Here is a 22,226-nt window from a genome sequence, read left to right as displayed (position 1 = left end):
AAAGACACTATATAAATGCAAGTTGTTGTAGTCTGTTGAGGGAATAAATTTAAAGGGTTAATTGGCCTTTAACCAGTCCCTGTTTTATGTTTTTAACTGGTTCTGACACAAAACCTACTTAATATCAGCTTGACTATGTTGGTAGCACACTTCTTTCTAAATCAGAAGGTTCTGTTTTCAACCCTCAATGAAAAACAAGAGCACATAATCTTAACTGCTTACACACACCAACTTTAGAGTCACAATGAAGTGAAGTGGCTTCCATTTTGCTAAAAATGTTGTGGAAACAGGGACCAGCAATAGTGATATCAGACTGTCACAAACTCGAGACCCAGAGCTGCTACCCCCAACGCCTTAATCAGAACTGTTCAGTTGTGAGGAGCATCTTGCATCTGAAGTATTAACCTGTGTTTTCCCTTCACAGATGCTGACTGACTTGCTTTGTATACTTCCAACATTTCTTTCCCCGATTTCCACCACTTGCAGATTTTTTTTTTCTTTATTAAAAAATTTGTAGCTAGAAAGATATTTGCCACCAGTGCTGGCGAGATAACAGCAGCACATCTGCCTTCTGCATCTCCCAGTTAACCTATGCTTCTGATCTTTGGCTGCCTGGGAGTCGTGGGGGGGGGGGGGGGGGGAAGACAGAGGAGTTGTCAGTCTTCTCCTGGGCCTGGTGAAGATGGCCATTCACGGGTCGAGGACGGGCGCGGACCGTGAGGTCGCTCTGGCTGCCTGCTCCTCTCTTCCACGGCCTTGTCCGTGCCCAGGTGGCCCTGGCGAAGGGACACACGGTGTTCGCCAATACGTTTGGGGGGCCTTCCATGACCAGTGGGCGCCGCAAGGGAATAGCGTCTGGTAGAGATGGGCAATATTACTATGATTTAGATTTATAAAATGTCCCTTTTGTTTAAATTAGACCTTGTTTGAATTATTATATCAGTTGCACCCCCTCACAAGGTTTTCCTGTTAATGACACTGGTGGCAACCCTTATTGGTCAAACTAAAATAGGCATCTCTCAGACTGCATCAAGTACATTTACCAGATCAATAACTCTAGCCTCAATTGTCCAAATAAACTTGGGAAGTGAAAGATAGAAAGAACTTGCATCTCTATCGCACCTTTCATGACCTCAGAATGTCCCAAAGCGCTTTACGGCCAATGAGATACTTTTTGAAGTGTAGTCACTGTTGCAATGTAGGGAATGCAGCAGCCAATTTGTGCACAGCAAGATCCCACAAACATCAATGTGATAAGCAGCCGGGTAATTTTTTTTTTTAAAAGTGACATTGGTTGAGGGATAAATGTTGACCACAGGACACCGGGGAGAACTCTTCTTCCAACAGTGGCCGCGGGATCTTTCACGTCCACCCCGAACGCCTCATCCGAAAGACAGCACCTCAGACAGTGCAGCACTCCCTCAAGTGGGACAGTCAGCCTGGATTATGGGGCTCAAGTCTCTGATCGAAGGGTGGATGCAGATTCCCATTCAGGCCACAGTTCCATGGGCTTTCGTGTTTGAAATGTAGTTCTCGACTGCAACGGATCAACGGCTTTTCATTCTAGGGCCGATGCTTCAGTTCCGAAAAGACGAATGTATTAAAACCAAACACATTTTGCAAGCTCCTGTATGAGGGATTTGTGGGTTTTTTTCAAATAAGTTATATTTAAATCAGGTTTTTGCTATTTTTTTTTCACACCCGTATTCTTATCTGAGACCAGTTTCCTCTCTCTCTCTCTCTCCCTCCCCCCTTTTTTTTCTTGTGAGACGATGGGCCTAGTTTCATCCCCGGCCTCAATTTAACGGACTTACCGGCTGGGGCCTGGCTGCCGCTGCGGGTGAGGGTGCGGATGATGGTGGTGCTGCTGCCGCTGCTGGTGAATGAGCTGCTGGAGCTGAAGCAGCTGCTGCTGAAAATGTTGGTGTTGCTGAGGGAACATCACGACGACCAAATCCTTTATTAATAATAATAATAATAATAATTCTATTGTTATTTCTGAGGAAAAACCCGCGCTCGCACCTCGCGACCTGCGACCGTTTTGTTTGCGGGAGAAACAAAAAAAAAACCCCCCTCGCGACCAACACAAGAACTCACAACGGCTTTCGCCACAGCGCCACTGCCGGCTGGGAGGTCATCAATCAACGCCGTTACGCCTGCATTAAACATGGCGCTCTGCGGGCGACACTCCGCCAGTAAGAAAGATGGCGGTGCTATCACGACGTGCTAGGAAGATGGCTGGTGTTATGGGGAAACCCACCCTCCAGGTGTTAATTGCATGCATCAGGGGTTTCAGGTGGACGTAAAAGATCCCACGGCACTATTTCGAAGAAGAGTAGAGGCAGAAACCCTCACCCGCATTTAAAGGGTACTTGGATGTGCACTTGAGGTGCCGTAACTTTCTAGGCTCTGGACCAACAGCTGGAAAGGGGTTAGGCTGGATAGCTCCTTCTCGGCCGGCACGGACATGGTGGGCTGAATGGCCTCCTTCTGTACTGTAAATTTCTATGATTCTACGAACAGCAGGGTAGTTCTTCCCAGTGCTCACCGATGCTCAGTTTGGGTTCCGCCAGGACCACTCGGCTCCAACCTCATCACAGCCTTGGACAAAAGAGCTGAATTCCAGAGGTGAGGTGAGAGTGACTGCCCTTGACATCAAGGCAGCATTTGACCGAGTGTGGCATCTAGGAGCCCTAGTAAAATTGGAATCAGGTGGAAAACTCTCCAGTGGCTGGAGTCATACCTAGCACAAAGGAAGATGGTAGTGGTTGTTGGAGGCTAATCATCTCAGCCCCAGGACATTGCTGCAGGAGTTCCTCGGGACAGTGTCCTCAGCCCAACCATCTTCAGCTGCTTCATCAATGACTTTCCCTCCATCATAAGGTCAGAAACGGGGATGTTCGCTGATGATTGCACAGTGTTCAGTTCCATTCGCAACCCCTTTTATAATGAAGCAGTCCAAGCCCGCATGCAGCAAGACCTGGACAACATCCAGGCTTGGGCTCATAAGTGGCAAGTAACATTCACGCCAGACAAGTGCCAGGCAATGACCATCTCCAACAAGAGAGAGTCTAACCACCTCCCCTTGACATTCAATGGCATTACCATTGCCGAATTCCCCACCATCAACATCCTGGGCGTCACCACTGACCAGAAACTGAACTGGACCAGCCACATAAATACTGTGCCGACAACAGCAGGTCAGAGGCTGGGTATTCTGAGGCGAGTGACTCACCTCCTGATTCCCCAAAACCTTTCCACCATTTACAAGGCACAAGTCAGGAGTGTGATGGAATACTCTCCACTTGCCTGGATGAATGCAGCTCCAGCAACACTCAAGAAGCTCGACACTATTCAGCACAAAGCAGCCCGCTTGATTGGCACCCCATCCATCACCCTAAACATTCACTCCCTTCACCACTGGCGCACCGTGGCTGCAGTGTGTACCATCCACAGGATGCACTGCAGCAACTCACTAAGGCTTCTTCGACAGCACCTCCCAAACCCGCGACCTCTACCACCTCGAAGGACAAGGGTAGCAGGCACTTGGGAACAGCACCACCTGCACCTTCCCCTCCAAGTCACACACCATCCCGACTTGGAAATATATCGCCGTTCCTTCATCATCGCTGGGTCAAAATCATGAAACTCCCTTCCTAACAGCACTGTGGGAGAACATTCACCACACGGATTGCAGCGGTTCAAGAAGGCGGCTCACCACCACCTTCTCAAGGGCAATTAGGGATGGGCAATAAATGCTGGCCTTGCCAGCGATGCCCACATCCCATTAACAAATAAAGAAAAGTGCCCTAGCAAATATTTATCCCTCAACCAACACCTAAAAAAGAGCTGAATTCCAAAGGTGAGGTGAGAGTGACTGCCCTTGACATCAAGGCAGCATTTGACCGAGTGTGGCACCAAGGCGCCCTAGTAAAATTGAAGTCAATGGGAATCAGGGGGAAAACTCTCCAGTGGCTGGAGTCATACCTAGCACAAAGGAAGATGGTAGTGGTTGTTGGTGGCCAATCATCTCAGCCCCAGGACATTGCTGCAGGAGTTCCTCAGGGCAGTGTGCTAGGCCCAACCATCTTCAGCTGCTTCATCAATGACCTTCCCTCTATCATAAGGTCAGAAATGGGGATGTTCGCTGATGATTGCACAGTGTTCAGTTCCATTCGCAACCCCTCAGATAATGAAGCAGTCCGAGCCCGCATGCAGCAACACCTGGACAACATCCAGGCTTGGGCTCATAAGTGGCAAGTAACATTCGCGCCAGACAAGTGCCAGGCAATGACCATCTTCAACAAGAGAGAGTCTATCCACCTCCCCTTGACATTCAACAGCATTATCATCGCCGAATCCCCCACCATCAACATCCTGGGGGTCACCATTGACCAGAAACTTAACTGGACCAGCCATATAAATACTGTGGCTACAAGAGCAGATCAGAGGCTGGGTATTCTGCGGCGAGTGACTCACCTCCTGACTCCCGAAAGCCTTTCCACCATCTACAAGGCACAAGTCAGGAGTGTGATGTAATACTCTCCACTTGCAGTCCGTGTGGTGAAGGTTCTCCCACAGTACTGTAAGGAAGGGAGTTCCAGGATTTTGACCCAGCGACAATGAAGGAACGGCGATATATTTCCAATTCGGGATGAGTGCAGCTCCAACAACACTCAAGAAGCTCGACGCCATCCAGGACAAAGCAGCCCGCTTGATTGGCACCCCATCCATCACTCCCTTCACCACCGGCGCACAGTGGCTGCAGTGTGTACCATCCACAGGATGAACTGCAGCAACTCGCCAAGGCTTCTTCGACAGCACCTCCCAAACCCGCGACCTCTACCACCTAGAAGGACGAGAGCAGCAGGCACTTGGGATCAGCACCACCTGCACAATCCCCTCCAAGTCACACACCATCCCGACTTGGAAATATATCGCCGTTCCTTCATCGTCGCTGGGTCAAAATCATGGAACTCCCTTCCTAACAGCACTGTGGGAGAACCTTCACCACATGGACTGCAGCGGTTCAAGAAGGCGGCTCACCACCACCTTCTCAAGGACAATTAGGGATGGGCAATAAATGCCGGCCTCGCCAGCGACGCCCACATCCCATGAACAAAAAAAAGTGCCCTGGCCAATATTTATCCCTCAACCAACAGCTAAAAAACAGATTATATGATTCCATATTGGAAGTTTTAAAGGGAGTTCAAAAGCACGCTAATTTAAAATTTAAAACGATATGCAATGCACCAATTGTAGCCACAAAAAGTAGGTGAAGAGCGATTTTAACATCTTTGGGGACATTAGTGAATAGGCGAGGTGTTGGGGTTGGGTCACATCTTGATCAATAGATTTGGAAACTAATCAATTTACAACATTCTACTATGTATGACAAATTAATGACTGCTTTAATATGAAGAGCATATTAAAGGTCGGGTCACTGAGTTTGGGAGGGTCCCTGCCTGTGGACGCAGTTTAACATATTCTCGAAATGGCGGCGCCCACCATTTCTGGACGGCTGATTTTTAGACCGACTTCGAATTACCTCGAGTTTATTATGAATCAGGAGTGAAACGTGTTGAAATATACAACAATATTTCTACTATCTAAGTTTGACACATCGACGAGCCTCCGATCACCAACACGACGTCGTGTAAAAGATGGCGACGATTAGCTGTAAACGGTGTGTGGAGTGAGAAGAAAGCGAGTTTGCCAGTAATTAAGATGGCGGCGACGGGAAGGAACCAATTGTCTACCGGTAATAAACACGGCGGCTGAAGCCAGGGCAGGCGGTTTGCCAACAGTGAACATGGCAACTGCAGCCGTAAGCGGACAATGGCGGATTGCCAGTATTAAATATGGCAAAAGTAGTTCCAAGGGGAGGACTGTAGCTTGCCAGTATTAAAGATGGCGACGGTATTTAAAAGCGGTTTGCCAACATTAAATATGGCGAAAGTGGTTATAAAGTGGAGGAAGATTGTTTGCCATTATTAAAGATGGCGGTAGACATTCGATTAGCAACGGCGCGAAAGCGCGTTTCTTTGCCGGCGGAGGTCACTAAACATCTGGTGTCGCCGGGAGACACCATCACCACCGACACCGGATTCATGAGGTGAGACTGAAAAATGAGGTGAAATCCGAGGTAAAACGTGTCGATAAAAACCGAGAGACGAGTCAGTACCACGTGCGTGCACGGCGAATAGTCCGTGGGCCGCGCAGAAAGAGGCCATTCGTCCCATCGTGCTCTTCTGTGAAAGAACTGTCCATTTTCCCCCTTACTCTTTCCCCAGAGCCCTGCAAATTCTTCCTTTTCAAATATTTATCCAATTCCCTTTTGAAAGTTATTATTGAATCTGCTTCCACCACCCCTTCAGGCAGCGCATTCCAGATCATAACAACTGGCTGCGTTTAAAAAAAATTCTCCTCTTCGCCCCTTAATTTTGAAATTTTCAATTGACCCCCAGCCTTAATAGCTTTTTGGGGGAAGACAGTTCCAGATTTCCACTCCCCTTTGTGTGAAGTGGTGAAGAAAACGCCTCATAATGTTGAACATGTCTCCCCTTAACTTGTTTTTTGTTTTTAAAAATAAATCAAATGTTAACAGCTGGAGATATTTCAAACTCTGATGTTTAAGACGGGAACGATCAATTTATGATGGAGGGGCAGGAACTGGGTGGCTCGGAGTGTACTTTACACACAAACTGCTTGAGATCCAAATCCTTAGTCACCAGTTGATGGCTCACTTTGTTATGGTAACTTTTGCTGCGGTTGGGTGCAGAGGAATCTTGGATTAATCACGGTTAAAAATGTCAAAACGTATTCAAATTGTAGTAAAACTCTGGTTGTTGAATTTTGGGGACAGTCTCTCTCCCACTTGTAAGATTCTTTTGGGCTGGGGGTCTTGGCATACATGGCTGCAGCAAATGCAATCATATGGTTTTGGGAGTGTGTGGTATCCTGGTCACTTTGAAAGTGGGTTAGGCTGTAGTTATTTTGGGGAAGGAACGCTAGTTTGGCTTGGAAGCCTTGTGTGAAGGTAGGAAAACTGGTTGTAGATTGGTGCTGAAACTAAATCATCAGTTTTACTAATGTGAGAGCGAGAGAGCACTCCCTCTGACTCAAACGCTGGAGCTTTATCGCCCATCTCAAAACTTAGTGAGACTTAGGGGTTGCCAACTTTCCAGAATTGCCCTGGAGTCTCCAGGAATTAAACATGAATCTCCTGGACACTGCTGCGAGCAACTCCTGAGAGAAAAATCATAGTGATTTTGTTTTTAAAAAAATGTTTTTTCATTTTCTTTGAACACTTTTATTTATTAGTTGTAAAAATATTGGCGATGTTGAAAAAAGGCTGTTTAACTAACTGTCATTGAATCATCCAGTTGGGGAACAAGGAGTCTGTTCGCGTTTCCAATTGGTCGTGGGAAGGCGGTGTGTCGTGAGAATGGACAAGTCGAGTGACCAATGGCCAAAGCATGGAGGCGGGAGGTCAAACCTCCAGGAATACGTCCAGAGTTGGCAACCCTGCTTCCAACCCATTCCTGGTCTCCATGTTGCTCTACAACACGTTGGTGTGCAGGACTGTGATCCTGTGCGATTGCCCTATGGATTCCCCTCTCTCGCCCTATGGATTCCCCTCTCTCGCCCTATGGATTCCCCTCTCTCGCCCTATGGATTCCCCTCTCTCGCCCTATGGATTCCCCTCTCTCGCCCTATGGATTCCCCTCTCTCGCCCTATGGATTCCCCTCTCTCGCCCTATGGATTCCCCTCTCTCGCCCTATGGATTCCCCTCTCTCGCCCTATGGATTCCCCTCTCTCGCCCTATGGATTCCCCTCTCTCGCCCTATGGATTCCCCTCTCTCGCCCTATGGATTCCCCTCTCTCGCCCTATGGATTCCCCTCTCTCGCCCTATGGATTCCCCTCTCTCGCCCTATGGATTCCCACCTGTGCCTCCCAATGACATTACCAGCACTCAAAAAAAAAAAATTAAACACTGTTCCCTGAGGTTGTGTATGCAGGACCAGCTGAAGTGACGTTTTTTTAAACTTTTCCTTAAATTAGAACAGAACCTGAAAAGTGGGTCTGAAACCCAGATTTAAGGATAGTGGACACACCCATGCTCTCCGACATCCTGCCTTCCTATGGCTAATTGGAAAGCGAACAGACTCTTCATTACCCGATTGATTAACAGTCAAGAATCACCCGAACAAGTTTTTTCCCCCATCTCCCAATGTTTTTAGGATGCATATAGTGACACCACAAGTCCTGACCAGAATGGAGATGATTGGGTAATTCCCCCATCAATCTTGCACTGCTGTAAGTGACTGGGATTGATTTTAGGGATTGATTTTACACACGTAATTTGTATGTAACTTTCCTCCACTCACTGCATTTTGCTGGAGAATTAACCTTGCTTTTATCAGGAGACGTTGCTGTAGTTTTGGTCATGAGTTCTGTTTGCTGTAATTTGTAGAGACTGCTTAAATGGACTCTGTATGCTGTAGTTTGTAGAGACTGTTTAACTGGACTCTCGTTACTAAGTAAATCGACTCTATTTGTCGTAAATCCTGCTCCAACTCATTGGATGACACGCTAGTGTCAATACTCACTCCGATATTTTTATAACTAACAAAAGTGTTCAAAGAAAATGAAAAATAAACACTTTTTTAAAATGTTCCTATGATTTTTCTCCCGGGAGTTGCTTGCAGCAGTGTCCAGGAGATTATTCTTTAATTTCTGGAGGCTCCAGGACAATCCTGGAGGGTCGGCAACACTAATTGGGAGAGCAAGACAGTACAGACAACTGAAATGGGCTCTTTCACGGTGGTGTAAATGCCCTGGATCTTTGTGCAGACTCCTATCGCTGTATAAATCTTTTCTTTTTCCAGAGGCCATGGTACGTACATGGAAGATGAGAAGCTGATTGCATCAGTCGCTGGGGCAGTGGAAAGAGTGAACAAGCTGATATGCGTCAAGCCACTTCAAACAAGGCAAGCCTTTAACACTCATCACTGGTGTGTGCATGTAGTCATCAAGTAACGGGCAAAACTATTTACTTTTGAAAAAAAAAAGTTTTTGTTTCAATTTCACACCCAGTGGCTGTAGTCCCACTCCCACACCCTCTGCCCATAGGTCATGTTGAGGTCTTTTAATTCGTGTTGCAAGTTCTCTGTTCCCAATGTGACTTAACTCCATGGATAAAACATCTCTGGTGATCTTTCACACCCTCGCCCGTACCCCCGCCTCCCCCCACCACCTTCTTCAAACGGTGTCTTGGAGTCTCTTATATCCACTTGAACAGGCAGGAGGGTGCCTCGGTTTAACATCGCAGTCAAAAGACAGCCTTTGTAGCACTCCCTCAGGACTGCACTGAGGTGTCAGCGTAGATTATGTGCTTAAATCCAGGAGTGGGACTTGAACCCATCACTGACTGACTCAGACGTGACACAGCTACCACAAGCCAAGCTGACCAAGTGAAGACTTGAGTGACCAAGGTCTATAAATGACCGCTAATCAGGCCACTGGTTTATGGTGACTGCAGGTGTAGAGAAGATGTTTTCACTTGCAGGGGAGACCAGAACTAGGGGCCATAAATATAAGATAGTCACTAATAAATCCAATAGGGAATTCAGGAGAAACTTATTTACCCAGAGAGTGGTGAGAATGTGGAACTCGCTCCCACAAGGAGTAGTTGAGAGATGCATTTATAGGGAAGATGGATAAACACATGAGGGAGAAAGGAATAGAAGGATATGCTGATAGGGTGAGATGAAGTAGGGAGGGAGGAGGCTCGTGTGGAGCATAAACACCAACATGGACCAGTTGGGCTGAATGGTGTGTTTCTGTGCTGTGCATACGTCAAATTCTGTTTTTATTAGTTGGGATTCGGGGTTTTTACTGATGTTTTGAAGATTGCATTGTGCGATTCCATCCATTTTAGCATGGAAACTGTACATCTGTAGCTGTATTGATTTAAAGCCAGAAAAACAAAATTGAGACATATGTGATCCAAAGGAGCATGAAGATGATTAACAACTTACATTTATATAGTGCGTTTAACATAGTAAAACGTCCCAAGGCGCTTCACAGGAGCGTAATCAGACAAAAATTGACACCGAGCCAAAGAAGGAGACATTAGGACAGGTGACCAAAAGCTTGGTCAAAGAGATAGGTTTTAAGGAGCGACTTATAGGAGGAGAGAGAGTGGAGAGGTTTAGGGAGGGAATTCCAGAGCTTAGGGCATAGAAGGCTGAAGGCACGGCCGCTAATGATGGGACGAAGGGAGTGGAGGATGCACAAGAGGCCAGAGTTGGAGGAACCCAGAGTTCTCGGAGAGTTGTAGGGCTGGGGGAGGTTACAGAAATGGGGAGGGGCGAGGGATTTGAACACTAGGATGAGAATTTTAAAATTGAAGCGGGGCTGGACCGGGAGGCCGTGCGAGCACGGGGTGATTAATGCTGTAGATCTGAATTAAATTTTTTTTCTCTCTAGGTACAATGGAGAAGTTGGAGATGTTGTCGTGGGCAGAATCACCGAGGTAAGTTCAAACCCCTGGGTTTTGTTTAGAGTTACAGAGTTTAGTGTCATTTCAAGCTTGAACCTATTCCTTGTAAATTCATTATCCTTTTTGGAGAGTCTAAATATGCTTTGGGAGGGTAAGTAGAGACTGCAGAACTGTAGAGGCAGGGAAGGAAAATGCACTCACAACAGGGCAGAGAAAGTGTTTTTGGTAAGACTGTGGCAGATTGTTTGAATCTGTCTCTGTGTTTACAATAAACAACGAGATTCCAATCTTAAATTTAACACAAACACTTGGAGACGAAATGGGTGCTTGTTTTTATCAGAATTGAGGAGATGTCTGAGTATTCAACGTGATGAAGGGATACAGCAAAACTGACCCAGGGAAATTGTTTAGTACGGTGAAGAGTTCAAGTACCCAGGGTCGGTGATTTTAAAAACGAGGGAGTCGGCTGAACATAGGAACAGGAGGAGGCCATTCAGCCCCTTGAGCCTGTCCGCCATTCAGTTAGATCGTGGCTGATCTGTACCTTAACTCCATCCACCCGCCTTGGTTCTGTAACCATTTATACCCTTGCCTATCAAAAAGTAAAAGTTTCAATTTTCAAAAGGTACGGGAATATGTTACCAGGGAGGAGCGATTGAGAGATGTGGTGAGGCTGATCGATGGAAAATAGACTTGTTGGGACAATGAATGGCCTTTTCCAGTTATAAAGATTCTCGTGGTTTCTTGTGTGGCTGGGTCTGGTTTCTGTACCCCATCTAAGTGGTATGTCCATTTGCTATTGGAAAGAGCTTAAATTGTGTGTGTGTGAGTCAGTGGTTTAATCTAAATGTGTTTGTGTAACTAGGGTAAATAATGAGGTGTTGGATATGAATGTATGAAGATGACATGCAGGAAAAGACCAGCTGGCCCATTAAGCCTGCCCCACACACCATGATGGGCCGGAGCATCGTAAGCAGACACTCTTACTTCCCCCCCCCACCCCCCCCGGCAACCATGTGATCTCCTGGGAGAGGCAAAAAAAAATAGATTAAAAACCCAGGGCCAATTAGGGAAAGAAAATACTCTGGAAAATTCCTCTCCGACACTTTCAGGCGATTGAAACCAGTCCAGGAGATCACACGGACCAAGTGTTATGGTGGAAAGCAGCTTACCTTCTATATGATGCGATCTCTGCCCCGGTCAGGAACCGAGGAACCGATCCAGCTCCCTCTTGAAGGCAGAGAGTCGGCACCCACCACACCAGCCGGCAACACATTCCAGAGGCTCGCTGCTCTCCGGGAAAAGGATGTTATCAAACACTTAATAAGTGTTTCAAAAGGAAAAATATAAAAAGATACAGGGAAAAGGGCAGGGAAGTGGGATTGGAGTAGATAACTCCAATTGAAGAGCTAACGCCAGCACAGGTTCAATGGGCCAAATGGCTTCCTTCTGTGCTGTAGTTTCTATGATGGTGAATCAAACTGGACTCTGGATACTCTTATTAAATGACAGTCCCACGACGCAGCAATCAACAAAGCTAATAGTTTGCTGAACTGTATAGCCAAAACAGTAGAGTGCAAGTTAGAGGAAGTTATGCTCAGGCTGTACGTTGCTCTGGTTAAACTCCACCTCGAGTGGAGGATTAATCAGCAAATGTTCACTCTGGGCACTGCTGTCAGTTATCAGTTGCTGTCATTCTGATCAGTTTTGTCAGTGGTAGAGAACAATTGCAGTTAAGGACTGTAACCACCAGCAAAACAATGTACTGCCTTCTGAGTGAAAATTCTGATCCACCAGCAATTAGTTTTGGATTGCTGTCACAAAGAGTAGGTGCAGCCACGATGGGCCAAATGGCCTCCTTTGTGTTGTAAATTTCTTTGGTTCTACTTTTTACATTTGTGTAACCGAAAAAATCTGAACACTTTTCGTCCTGCGTTTCTCCCCTCGTGCTACACACTATTACTTAATTGTGAATTACTGAATGTACGGCACTCTTCCCGAGCAATCGTCTCCAGCTGTACGTCCCTCCATATAATCTCTGCCTCTTTGCCCATGACTTAATCCTTCTTCCCAGCTCGCTTGGATTCACCATTGCTAACTGCTGCGTCAGCACTGTGCCTCTTTCCGAACCCTCTCGCCCAGCTCTACCACCTTGTTGCCTCCCTTCCTGGCTTCAAAAGCCTCATTGAGACCCTTTTCTTTCACTGTTCTTTCCCCACCTCCCAATCGGTGCCCTCCCCGTTTGTTACACCATCTGTAAAGTGCTCAGACATCTCTCTGCACGCAAGGCGTGTTGCTGCTGTAGAGCTGCTCGTTGTGATGTACCTGCCCACCTTTGGGGTATGTCCTGTACCCCTCTTCCCCCCCCCCCCCCACCCCCACCCCCTCCCCAACTTTGTCAAGACCAAGAACCCTTGACCCAGCGAATCACAAGGTTGGACCCGTGTCCTACAAAAATGTAACTCAACCTTCCTGAATAATTGTAGGTGCAGCAGAAGCGCTGGAAAGTGGAGACCAACTCCAGACTGGATTCTGTACTGCTGCTCTCATCTGTTAACCTTCCTGGAGGGGAACTGGTGAGTAAAAGAATGAAAGAAAGAACTTGCATTTATACAGCACCTTTCACAACCTCAGAATGTCCTATCTTTTCAGTGAGATGGCATGAATCCACAGGAATCTCTCGTTCCTCAGCAATGTGGTTTCACTATCATATTCCCCAGCTAAAATTTTAAATCCCTCCATAAACTGTGAATCAGCACTGAAGGACTAAAGTCCATGAAGTCAAGTCAATCTGATATTAAAAAGTATGGGGAAAGAGTAGGGAGATGAGACGAGAGTAGCTTGGAGCTCGTGTTGGCACCATTGTGATGGGCCAAGATCTCTACCATCCAGAGAGTGGTTGGAATGTAGAACTCGTTACCACATGGAGTAGCTGAGGCGAATAGCACAGATGCATTCAAAGGTAAACTAGATAAGTACATGAGGGAGAAAGGAATGGAAGGATATGCTGATAGGGTGAGATGAAGTAGAGTGGGAGGAGGTTCGTGTGGAGCATAAACCCTAACGTAGCCCAGTTGGGCCGAATGGCCTGTTTCTGTGTTGTAAATTCTATGTAATATGATTGAGTGTCTAATCTGAGTTGGGTGGTGGGTTAATGGAGAGTTCTGGATGTAGACTGTCAATTCCACATTTGACTGGGGGAAAGGCATTTCTTCTGGTATCGTTTCCTCCCATTGCCAGTGCTCTGGGTTTAAAATCACCAACCCATTGTTTGAATACAAGGGCCTCCCGGGCACCGTACAGGCCAAAAGTACTTCACCGTGTTTCTACAAGTTCATCCAGAGGAGAGGGCACGAGGAAAGGACTTGAAATATGCTATCTTCAAGGGGAGGTGGATGGAAATCCGTGAAGTGGCGACTCGTACGTTGGCACGGACACTGGAAAAGAATAAGCGCAGATATTTAATAACGTTACACTCCTGTCTGCCTCGATGGCTGGAAGCCCCGAGCTCTGGACAGTGGAAGAACCGCAGAGAGTGGGTCCCCTGTACAGGTAGGTGTATTTTGGACTCGCTCTGGAACACCAGGCCTTCTGAGGTGAGACTTCAGCATGGGCTTTCAACAAAAAAAAATCAATCGTGCAGAGTGGAACCGCTTTGGAGACCACACAACAACTTGCATTTGTGTAGTAACTCTAAGATAAGAAACATCCCACGGTGCTTCAGAGGGATAAAGGAAAACAGATGCCAAGCCAAAGGAGAGATTACAAGTCCAATAGGCAGCATCCATAAAAGCCCATCTCTAGGCAAACGTACCATTGTCCTGCTAGTTACTGTCACCCACGAAGTATCCCCATGGCTCGGTTTGTAGCATTCTCACCTCTATGACCCACTCCGGGTTCAAGCCCCACTTCAGCACGTGATCCAGGCTGACATTCCAGCGTGGTACTGAAGAGGTGGCATTGTCTGATTTGCCGTCCTTCAGATGAGACGTTAAACAGAGGCCTCATCTGCCTGTTCGTGCTTGAAGTGGATGCTATAGATGCCATAGCCCCAGTTCAACGAGTAACGGAGTTTTAAAAAAAAAATTAAATTCATTCTAGGGGCGTGGGCGTCGCTGGCAAGACTGGCATTTATCCCTAGTCGCCCCTTGAGAAGGTGGTGGTGAGCCGCCTTCTTGAACCGCTGCAGTCCGTGTGGTGAAGGTTCTCCCACAGTGCTGTTAGGTCGGGAATTCCAGGATTGTGACCCAGCGACGATGAAGGAATGGCCGATATATAACCAAGTCGGGACGGTGAGAGAGACTTGGAGGTGGTGGTGTTCCCATGCGCCCGCTGCCCTTGTCCTTCTCTGTGTCCTGACCGAGACTCCTCCCACAACCAACATCACCACAAATATACTAATTAATTGGTTATTCATCTCATTGCTGTGCACACATTGGTTGCTGTGTTTATCTTTGTTAAATGGCTTTAGAATCCTTGCTCAGTAAAGAATGAGAAAGCAATAACTCAACATTATTTTGTTGAGATCTAAAAATTAAAACTCTGATGAAATATGAAACTAATGACTAAATGTCAGGCAGCAAAGGGAGAGCCAGGACTGTTGTAATGTTGATTGACACACTATATCTGTTATCTGATTGGTTCCCATTACAGCATGGCGTTCCCGTAAAACGCATTCTAAATGTTGTCGGAATCTCGAGATTGTTCCTAATAAAAGCCTTGCTCATCTGTGACAATTGATAGTGTTTCTGTAAATTCCTTTGGCTGTTTGTTCCTTGTGGAAATCAGCTAATGAGGGTTATATAGGATTTACAGCACAGAAACAGGCCATTCGTCCCAACTGGTCTAGGTTGATGTTTATGCTCCACATGAGCCTCCTCCCACCCCTCTTCATCTCACCCTATCAGCATCTCCTTCTATTCCTTTCTCCCTCATGTGTTTATCGAGCTTCCCCTTAAATGCATCTATGCTAGTCGCCTCAACTACTCCACGTGGTAGCGAGTTCCACATTCTCACCACTCTCTGGGTAAAGAAGTTTCTCCTGAATTCCTTGTTCAATAAGCCTGTAATGTAAAATGACATGATTAGCTGGGAGCTTGCACTTGGAAGGGTTGCAGTGCATGTTGTTCACCATCTCCTATTTCCGTCTTAAAGGTAACGACCCTCTTACCTAAAGTTAAGAACTTTGCTTCCTGTCCCCACTCAAATGTGGCCATCTGTATCCTTGGCCAGGAGGGTGGGATCAGTCTTGCTTCTTGATCTAAGGTTGACTTGAATGGTCCCAGTAATGAAGCTGGCTGCATCGCCTCCTCCTGTGCTGTAAGATTCTATAGTTGGATAGCTCTTTCAAAGAGCCAGCACAGGCACAACAGGCCGAATGGCCACCTTCTGCGCTGTAAGATTTTATGGCTCTATGTCTCTGGGTCCAACTTGCTCTCTCTCTCTTTCTCTACACATCACACAAGCTATGTTCCTATGTCTGTCTGCTTACAGAGAAGGAGGTCAGCGGAGGACGAACTGATGATGCGGGACTACCTGCAAGAGGGAGACCTGATTAGCGTATCCTTTTTAACGACCAGTGTGGAGTTCCCGGGACTGATTCCTCGATTGGGCTTTCCCGGCAAGGAGTTTCAATGCTCAGTGAATTGTGGGCCTGAGTGCCTCGTTTTTCTGCCCACTAATTTAAATGAGCAAGTCGGGACTGCAGGCTGCGATTTCCCAAGCCCCCCACCCTCACCGGGAATGTCCGATCAACCCTATGGTCAATAGGGTCCTTCGGAATTTAAAATGCACTGAATGAGACTTAATTCATCCTTACAGCATCAGGAGTTTTTGATCGATGGGAAGAGGGTTTTGAAAAACCTGCCGATTAAGGAGACCGGTTGCATTGAACACTAATGAAATCAGTTCACTTTAAAGAGAGAACAGTTTTATGTTTAAAAAGTGACTTCAGTTCATCCCTTTTCAATCCCACCTGAGATCTCCCTTTACTTCATTGGGGAGTGAAGCAACCACAGAGTAATATGCACAGCTTGCGAGTCAGGCCAGCTCTCAATTGCTGATTTATTTTTCACTCTCTGCTAAGGTGAGGTTCTCCGTCTAGTCGCCCAGCCATGAGTTAGCCACTGGGGGAACATCTTGAGTTGAGGTTGGCATCAACACTTGGGTCACTAATGTGAAACCCATTGTCTGGGAGGGAGAGGGACAGGAACCTTGAATCACTCGAGTTACACTTCATCACAAGTTAAAGGCAGCCAGTACCTGTGAACCCTGTGCGACTGAACAGTCATGCAGCAGTTCCTGAATCCTTCAACACCATGGATGGCATCCATAGCAAAAGAAGGAGGCCATTCAGCCCCTCGAGCCTGTTCTGCCATTCAGTTAGATCATGGCTGATCGGCACCTTAACTCCATTTACCCACCATGGTTCTGTAACCCTTAATACCTTTGCCTAACAAAAATCTATCAATCTCAGATTTGAAACATAGAAAATAGGAGCAAGAGTAGGCCATTCGGGCCTGCTCCGCCATTCAAAATGATCATGGCTGATCGTCTAACTCAGTACCCTGTTCCTTCTGTCCTCCTTTTTCCCCATATCCCTTGATCCCTTTAGCATTAAGAAATATATCTATCTCCTTCTTGAATACATCTAATGATTTGGCCTCCACTGCCTTCTGTGGTAGAGAATTCCACAGGTTCACCACCCTCTGAGTGAAGAAATTTCTCCTCATCTCGGTTCTAAATGGCATACCCCGTATCCTGAGACTGTGACCCCTGGTTCTTGACTCCCCAGCCATCGGGAACATCCTCCCTGCATCTAGTCTGTCTAGTCCTGTTAGAATTTTATATGTTTCGATGAGATGAAATTTTTAATTGACTCCCAGCTTTATGGTGGAGAGAGATTTCCACTCCCCTTTGTGTGAAGAAGTGCTTCCTGACATCACCCCTGAACGGTCTAGCTCTAATTTTAAGGTTATGCCCCCTTGTTCTAGACTGCCCCGACCAGAGGCAATAGTTTCCCTCCATCTACCCTGTCAATTGCTTTTCAATCATCTTAAACACCGTAATTAGATCATCCCTTAATCTTCGATACTCGAGGGAATACAAGCCTAGTCTGTGCAACCTGACTTTGTAATCCAGCAACGAAGGGTTGGATTATAAGGTGGATTGTCATTTGTGTAAATTATTACTGCAGTGGCCGTGAGTAGGGTAATTGTCACATACCATGAATATTTTATTTATAAATATAAAAATAATTTGAAGAACAGCGTGCCAAGCTTTTATTTCCAATCATTTTTTTTGCTCTGTTCGTTGGGGATGTTCCTTATCACACGTCCAGGCAGAGGTACAGGCTGTGTTTGCTGATGGTGCTTTGTCCTTGCACACCAGGAGCCTGAAGTATGGAAAGGTAAGGCAACCACTAATGATGCAGAATCCAGTTATTCATAATATGAATTTCTTTTTTAAAAAAAATGTTAAGTGCCTGATATTTCCACATCATCAGCTTGCAATTATACAGCTCCTTCAATGTAGTGAAATGTCCCAAGGCGCTTCACAGGAGCGATTATCAAACAATTTGACATTGAGTCACATAAGGAGATATTAGAAAAGATGCAGCACAGAAGGGGGCCATTCGGCCCATCGTGTCCGCACCGGCTCGAAGAACAACCAGGTGCCCATTCTAATCCCACCTTCCAGCACCCGGTCCTTAGCCCTGCAGCTTACAGCACTTTAGGTGCAGGTCTAGGTACTTTTTAAAAAGAGCTGAGGGTCCCTGCCTCTACCACCAATTCGGGCAGCAAATTCCATACACCCACCACCCTCTGGGTAAAAGAAGTTTGGTCAAAGAGGTAGGTTTTAAGGAGCATCTTAAAGGACGTAGAGAGGCGGAGAGGTTCAGGGAGGGAACTCCAGAGCTTGGGACCTGTGCAGCTGAAGGCACGGCCGCCAATGGTGGAGCGATGGAAATCGGGGATGCACAAGAGGCCAGAATTGGAGGAGCGCAGGGATCTCGGAGGGTTGTAGGGCAGGAGGAGGTTACAGAGATAGGGAGGGGCGAGGCCATGGAGAGATTTGAACACGAGGACGAGAATTTTAAAATTGGGGCGTTGCCGGACCGGGAGCCAATGTCGGTCAGCGAGCACAGGGGTGGTGGAATGATTTTGGATTGTCTGTTACGTTACCATTTAAAAAAAAAAATTCCACTTAAAACGATTGACTGATTTCCCAAATCTCCGGCCTGCCTGAATCTACTGGCCATGCATGCGGCAAGTAATTGGAGCAGATCAGAGTGCTGCTCTCAATAAACAATTGGCATATATCAACAAAAAAAACACATTTATACTGAAGTTATTCCCATGTGCAAAGGGTTTTCCGATATCTATATCCATTTTTCTTTTTTAATCTCTTTTCTCTGACCTTTGCACTCTCTCCGGTCAGCTGGGTCAGGGGACACTGGTCCAAGTCTCCCCGTCCCTCGTTAAACGACGGAAGACGCACTTTCACAATCTGCCCTGTGGGGCTGCAATCATCCTCGGGAATAATGGCTACATCTGGATTTATCCAATCGCGGAACAGAAAGAGGACGAGGCCGGAGGATTTGTGACAAACTTTGAGGTGAGGGCGCTGGGCGTGTGCAGGGAGGGGAAGGGGTGCCAAATGATAATTAACTGCACTCTCCAGAGCAGCTGGGTGAGTTCGAGGTAGCTTCGAGTCCAGTGCACCTCCTGGGAAAACAAGCAAAGATAAAATTTCTTGCAACACAGTTTAATTAAGATGTCAGCCTTGGCTCAGTTGGCTGTAGGTTCAAGCCGCCACTGCCCTGAGGAATCCCATCCAGCTGTTGATCACTGAGCTCAGTTGTAAATTTGCTTTTGTTTGAACCTGTGACCACTGTGTTCCCACAAACAGCAATGTGATAAAGACCAGATAATCTGTTCTAGTGATGTTGGTTGAGGGATAAATATTGGCCCCAGGACACCGGGGAGAACTCCCCTGTTCTTCGAAATAGTGGCCGATGGGGCCTCGGTTTAACGTCTCATACGAAAGACGGCGCCTCCGACAGTGCAGCACTGGAGTGTCAGCCTAGATATTGTGCTCAAGTCTCTGGAGTGGGATTTGAACCCATCACCTTCTGACTAAAAGTCAAGACTACCACCAACTGAATCACGGCTGTGAGATAAAGTCTTAAATGTATTGTCAACTCTGGGACTTGAATTTCATGATCTAGCTTCACCTCCTACATGTGGAAGACGTGTTTTAAATAAGATTTAACTGCTTTGGAGCAACTTTGTCCTGACCTGGGGCCTGCTGGCATAGAACCGATTTACTGCAATGTCTCTAACTGTAAAAGGTTCATGAACACAACTCCATCTTAAACTGTCGGTGCTCCTTTTGCTTCTGATTGCAGCCAGTTCTCTTATCGGACAGAGAGGTGATCTCACGACTCCGCAATTGCATCATAGCCCTGAATATCCACAAGATGCTGCTGTATGACACCAGTGTTCTGTATTGCTATGAGGCTTCACTGCATCAACAGGTAATATTTCTGACACAGCCTGGCTGTGAAGGATCTGAAACCTTAATATGTCTTCAGTCTCAGCATTCATCTTGTCTCCAATTAAGGATTTTCATTTTTTTATAGCCTGGAAATTACTCTCAGCGATGTTATTGTTTTAACACTAAATACACTTGTTTCAAACCCCCCCTCTCCGCTATTTTAAGGGAAGTGCTGACAAGTTTACAATAAAGGCTTTCGTTAAAATAGCAGAAGGAGGAATTTGATACAAACACAAGCTCTTGTATAACAACCTTGGTCACTGCAATTTCCAGGGTGACGTCTCTTCGAAACTCATTCCCTGATGGACCAGCCACTGCAACGGAGACTGTATAAACACGTGTGCGCATGCTGCAGATGTACAGGTCAGCAGCTGTAGAGAGAAAAGACACTTTAAAGACTCTGATGTGTAACTGCCGGATTACACACTAGAAATGTCAATCACCTGCTGTTGTTTAATGTTTTCTCAGATAATAGTTTGAGCAGCTGTAGAAGTGAGTAATTAATCCTCTGATGAATGGTCTTTGACCTGAAACGTTAACTGTGTTTCTTTCTCCACAGATGCTGCGTCACTTGCTGAGCTTTTCCAGCATTTTGTTTCTTTTTTTTCAGATTTCCAGCATCCACCGTTTCTTGTCTTTGAATTAATCCTGTTGTATTCGGTTCTGTAGAGTTGGGAGCAATGTCATCTTTCATTGATTAACTTCAATTTACTCATTTTTTTCCTTCAGTCTCTGTTTCCTATTCCTAGTGATTAAATGTTCATTTCGAGGAGGAAAATTGGTCCTAAAAAAAAATCAGGTCTGGTGTGTGTAAAATCTACTTACCCAACTTGTTTCTGTTCTGATTACAGATTAAAGATATTCTGAAGCCAGAAATAATGGAGGAAATAGTAATGGAAACAAGACAGCGTCTAATTGATCAGGAGGGGTAGCGTCAGACAGGAGAGGGGCTTCCGTTCTAGTTTCCTTGTAAAATATTTAGAATAAAGCTTTACAATAAACTGTGTTTGTCTATGGAGCACAGAAAATGTAAGTAACACTCATCTAACTAACCAACAACTACTCGCTGAGGTATTCGACACTAACAGCGATACCAACACTAACAACTTGCATTTATATAGCGCCTTTAACGGAGTAAAACGTCCCAAGGTGCTTCACAGGTGTGATTATCAAATAAATTTGACACTGAGCCACATAAGGACCAAAAGCCTGGTCAAAGAGGTAGGTTTTAAGGAGCGTCTTAGGGGAGGGGAGGGAATGCCAGAGCTTAGGGGCCGGGGCAGCTGAAGGCACGGCCGCCAATGATGCAGCCATGGAAATCGGGGATACGCAACAAGCCAGAATTGGAGGAACGCAGAGATCTCAGAGGGTTGCAGGGCGTTAAGGGTGAGGAGTTAGAGAGATAGGGATGGGGCGCAGCCTTGAACACGAAGAGGAGAATTTTAAATTTGAGGTGTTGGCGGACCGGGAGCCAGTGCAGGTCAGCAGAAGCAAATGGAGGCTACAGGCTGGATTATCCTCCGTTATACTGCTTCGGAGTAGTGGGGGGGTGAGGGTTGGAATGGCAAACCACCCTCTTTTCCTGTCTGCCACCACTACCCACGGACTGCCAGGAGGGGGAAGGGGAGTGACAGCAGCAGCAATATGGCTGAGCAGTACAGTGGAGGAAGTGGGCCTACCAGTAAGGCTTCATCCCCCTTGCTTGCAGCTGTTTATCTCTTGGCTGAGGTCCCACAGTTGACAGAAAACCTTTTAAAAAAAAAATCTGAGTCTTCTGCCCCCTCTAACTGCTGCTCCTCCTCCTCTGTCTCATCTGGTGCAGTGGGTAGCATGGTAGGGATCCTGGCCTGCATCAACTAACCTGTCCTGGCCCAGGAAAATGGGTCCCTCCTCTGAAGAGGACAACCCAAGTATCTGTCTTTATTGTTCTCCTTTTGACTGATCTCAATAATACAGGAATTAGATTTTAAACAGATCAAAACAGCACAGAAAGAACTTGCATTGATTGTCGTGCTTCTCACATTCTCACAATGCCTTTTAAAGTGTTTCACAGTCAATTAATTACTCTTTGCAATGTAGGTACGATTGTTTTTATGGGCAAACAGCAGCTAATTGACAGACAGCAAAGTCTCACAACCAGCAGTGAGATAAATGACCAG

The 22,226-nt window shown here is 46.4% G+C and overlaps 2 protein-coding genes across 4 annotated transcripts in view; one reads left to right on the top strand and one right to left on the bottom strand.

Annotated features, from left to right (window-relative positions):
- LOC137300690 (cip1-interacting zinc finger protein-like) overlaps positions 1–2,039 on the bottom strand; it is a 63,106-nt gene extending 61,067 nt beyond the window's left edge. For both annotated transcript variants that reach the window (XM_067969940.1, XM_067969941.1), the window contains exon 1: positions 1,815–2,039. In XM_067969940.1, coding sequence (XP_067826041.1) covers positions 1,815–1,942 — 128 coding nt within the window. In that variant the 5' untranslated portion in view covers positions 1,943–2,039. The remainder of the gene's footprint in view (positions 1–1,814) is intronic.
- Positions 2,040–5,974: 3,935 nt separating this feature from the next.
- exosc2 (exosome component 2) lies at positions 5,975–21,068 on the top strand. 2 transcript variants are annotated; one of them, XM_067969938.1, is made up of 9 exons: positions 5,975–6,115; positions 8,894–8,995; positions 10,497–10,542; positions 12,996–13,085; positions 16,003–16,068; positions 17,849–17,917; positions 18,949–19,125; positions 19,919–20,047; positions 20,919–21,068. In XM_067969938.1, exons 1-9 carry the CDS (start codon positions 6,000–6,002, stop codon positions 20,997–20,999), a joined length of 876 nt encoding a protein of 291 aa, XP_067826039.1. In that variant the 5' UTR covers positions 5,975–5,999; the 3' UTR covers positions 21,000–21,068. The 2 variants fall into 2 exon arrangements, with proteins under 2 accessions (XP_067826039.1, XP_067826040.1); XM_067969939.1 differs by lacking the exon at positions 19,919–20,047.
- Positions 21,069–22,226: the final 1,158 nt, after the last annotated feature.

The sequence above is a fragment of the Heptranchias perlo genome, chromosome 31 (genome assembly GCF_035084215.1).
Source record: "Heptranchias perlo isolate sHepPer1 chromosome 31, sHepPer1.hap1, whole genome shotgun sequence".
NCBI classification, from domain to species: domain Eukaryota; kingdom Metazoa; phylum Chordata; class Chondrichthyes; order Hexanchiformes; family Hexanchidae; genus Heptranchias; species Heptranchias perlo.
This window is presented reverse-complemented; position numbering and strand designations above follow the sequence as displayed.

Bases quoted from the DNA above. Each gene is read 5' to 3' on its own strand.
- exosc2 (XM_067969938.1), top strand. From the start codon at position 6,000: ATGGCGGTAGACATTCGATTAGCAACGGCGCGAAAGCGCGTTTCTTTG. The intron at 6,116-8,893 runs GTGAGACTGAAA...TTCTTTTTCCAG, and splicing joins ACCGACACCGGATTCATGAG to AGGCCATGGTACGTACATGG. The intron at 16,069-17,848 runs GTATCCTTTTTA...TCACACGTCCAG, and splicing joins AAGAGGGAGACCTGATTAGC to GCAGAGGTACAGGCTGTGTT.